Raw genomic sequence first — 3,073 nt, 5'->3', positions numbered from 1 at the left:
CTGTACAGTGCAAACTGTAGTGATCGACTCTGGAAAGAAATTACCACAGAAGCAAGAAAGGAGAAGTTGATCAGAAGATAATTTAAAAAAATAAGACTTGTCATTTTTTCCCATTCAATTGTGTTAACTCTGATTAAATGATTAAAAAAACCAAACTCAAATAATAGTAAGAATGTTTTTTGTGAATGAAAAATATTCAGTACTTCCTGCTTCTCTTTTGAAAAGGACTGTATATAAGACAGCTAGCAACACAGTTAGACTACACATTTTTAAAGGCTGTAATAAACCACCCTTCAATAAAGAAAAAAGGCCATAAACCCAATTAAAGATGTGTAAATACCTTCACAAGTAAATTTGAGAAATATTATATCAGTATTATTCACCCCAAATGCCTGTGTCTCACCCCAAGTTATTATGCAGCCTGACTTAAACCAAACCAGAGGAAAGAACACGAGGAAAAGAACATTAAGTGCCAGATATTCTTCTTGCAGAAAATAACGTATCTTACAACAGAGACTAAGTATGTAAGAAAACAAGAAACAAACCTAGCCACAAGCAGCAAAGAACCAACAGAGGGGATATTTGCCTTGGTGCCCCTTGCTGGATTTGTCTATGGTTCAAATTAAGGCACATGTCTCCCAATTTGAAATGAAATATAAGTCGCTTAAAATGAGGCTGGTGAAGACATTTGGCAATCAAATGGAGCAGGCAAGGAATGGAAAGAACAATCTGTACTTGTAAACCCTCGAGCAGGATCCCCTGCAGACACAGCTGGGCTGCCTCCTTATCACGTGGGGTGAGACTCGTTACCTCAGATTCAGAGAAACCTCTGCTCAGTCCTCTCAGACAGATCACCACCAGAACTAGGAACCGACAGTAAGGATCCTTATTCTGCCTTTACACTATTGACAAAGGAGGGAAGCGCACACTGGGAAGAAAATCGAGAATAACTGAAGTTTCCCCAGCGAGTTAGCCCACAGGATTGTGTTCATGGCACAATGAAGATGCCCAAGCTGAAAGTCAGTGCGATGTAGAAGACCTAGCCACGTTGTTATTATATCCACTCTGCAGATACAAACTTCTTGAAATTGAAAGTGCCATCAATTTATTACATTCATTTAATAATTTTTGTAAGAAATAACTTATTTTTAAAAACCTAGCGAGGAACGATCAAGTAGTAATTACCCTCACCTAGTACAAAGCACTATTTGTAGTCTTGAGCTCCTTGCAGATCAGCAGTGTATCCGAAAAGCAGGTTTACTGAATTGCTCAAGTATTCCTTTGAAACGTCAAAAAGTACCTACTTGTGAAGAAGCCCTCACATAATCTTACATTCTCACCAGCTAAAATTAGCTGCCACAGTTGGGCTAATTACTTGTCAAAGCCTCTTGATCTTATTAAATACAGAAAAAAACCGCACAACAAAAGAAACATAAAACAAAAATTTTGAATTGGAATTGGTCCTATCCAAACTGCAAGGAACAATGTATCAAAGAGATGTTTAAAATAATAAAAACTTTAAAAATGCAAATGGGCAGGTTCTAAGAATACATTTAATTATTCATCGTGCATACAGTTTGAAAAACGTTAATAAAAATTTAAAAGCAGTACTGCCTGACTGTTTTTAACAAGAACTGCAAACTTGCTGCGAGGCAGGGGAGCACCCACCACGGTTTGATAGACTGGTATTAGTCCCTTCAGCCCCACGAAACACCGATGCGGTTCCAGTGGTTGGTAAGCTTGCAAGGTCAAAGACATCACAAAGGACACAAGGGCGGTTCTGGGAGATATGCCTTGATACCTTTTCTCTTTTTTTTTTTTTTAAATACAGATGACAATTTGCAAGTGCTTGATTCCTTTTAGCTTCAAAATGAACTTCCAGAAAGGAGAAGGAAGAGAGAGCTCTGAAAGTAGGAATGAAATCAGGAATGACAAAACACGTCCAACCAGGAGCTCTCCAAGACAAGAAGGTGAAAAGGCCCACCCCAACCCCACCAACCGCTACTGCTGAAGTGAAGCCTTTGGTCAGAAGCACTAAGTCTAAAGACCATCTACACACAGAGGCACAGGGGTTCCAGGCTCTTTACAGCTCTGGAAACTACTCTAAACTAAAAGGAAAATAATGAGAACTGAATCCTATCAGAACATGAATCATGAGGATATGACTTCATGCGGGTACACACAAAAGTTCGAACGCTGCTTGGAAAACAAAGTACACAAGTTTTTCATTAAGTGCAACACAGGTGCTCTTATCTCCCCCTTATATAGGCACCAGACAAAATAACGATCTGGTGTTGTAAAGTGTTGAAATATTTCAGCAAGGTTCAACACAACCTGGTCATGCAGCTGAGGGTGCTGGGTTAGCAGAGGATCAGGAGCTGAGGCTGTCAAACACCTCACGAACAGCTTTTCTGTAACAAGGAATCCCTCCACCACCAGGTATCGGCTCATCTGCAACCCCAGCCAACTGTTCACAATTTTTGTTTGGCAGATGCAACCAGACCTGTCAGAAGTCTCACAGATTACAAATCCCTCTTTTCATCTTGCTAGTGTGGGATGGCTCTGGAACAACACAATGCAGTCACCACTCTTTTTTTAGGAAGAGGAAAAAAAAAAAACCAAACAAACATCTCTTTCTTTCTAAATTCGACCTAAACTAAGCAGCCCAGAAACACAGCGGAGAGGGTTCTTGAGTACTCTCTTCTGTATGGCATGTGCATTTTGCAGTCATTCATGGGATAGTATTATCATGGGTTGTACCTGTTTTTCTGTCAAGTAATTCCAGAACCTACCAGGCCATTAAGAGTTCAAACGTACAGATTCAAATAAGCAAAACTGCTGCAGGATAGCACTGTAAAAACCAAATGGGTTTTACCTTCCTTTGTGAGGTCTTCCTCTCTCTGGCACACCTGCAGATGTCCTCCGGTTCACAGTGGAGTAATCAGGATCCAGTTCATATCCTTCATCATCTACTCCAAGGCTGCGGTTATCATCTTCCAGTCCATAGGGCTCTGGCTGGAAGCGTTCTGGCTGGGAGGGGTTCAAGTCAACATTGCTAACCAACGGTACTTGA

The 3,073-nt window shown here is 40.5% G+C and overlaps 1 protein-coding gene across 1 annotated transcript in view; it reads right to left on the bottom strand.

Annotated features, from left to right (window-relative positions):
- Nucleotides 1–3,073, bottom strand: part of ARVCF (armadillo repeat gene deleted in velocardiofacial syndrome) — a 95,141-nt gene that overhangs the window by 73,884 nt on the left and 18,184 nt on the right. Inside the window, exon 4 of the mRNA XM_010133270.1 lies at nucleotides 2,876–3,068. Within this exon, the coding sequence (XP_010131572.1) occupies nucleotides 2,876–3,068 (193 nt within the window). The remainder of the gene's footprint in view (nucleotides 1–2,875; nucleotides 3,069–3,073) is intronic.

This window comes from Buceros rhinoceros, unplaced genomic scaffold (genome assembly GCF_000710305.1).
Source record: "Buceros rhinoceros silvestris isolate BGI_N320 unplaced genomic scaffold, ASM71030v1 scaffold8503, whole genome shotgun sequence".
Taxonomy (NCBI): domain Eukaryota; kingdom Metazoa; phylum Chordata; class Aves; order Bucerotiformes; family Bucerotidae; genus Buceros; species Buceros rhinoceros.
This window is presented reverse-complemented; position numbering and strand designations above follow the sequence as displayed.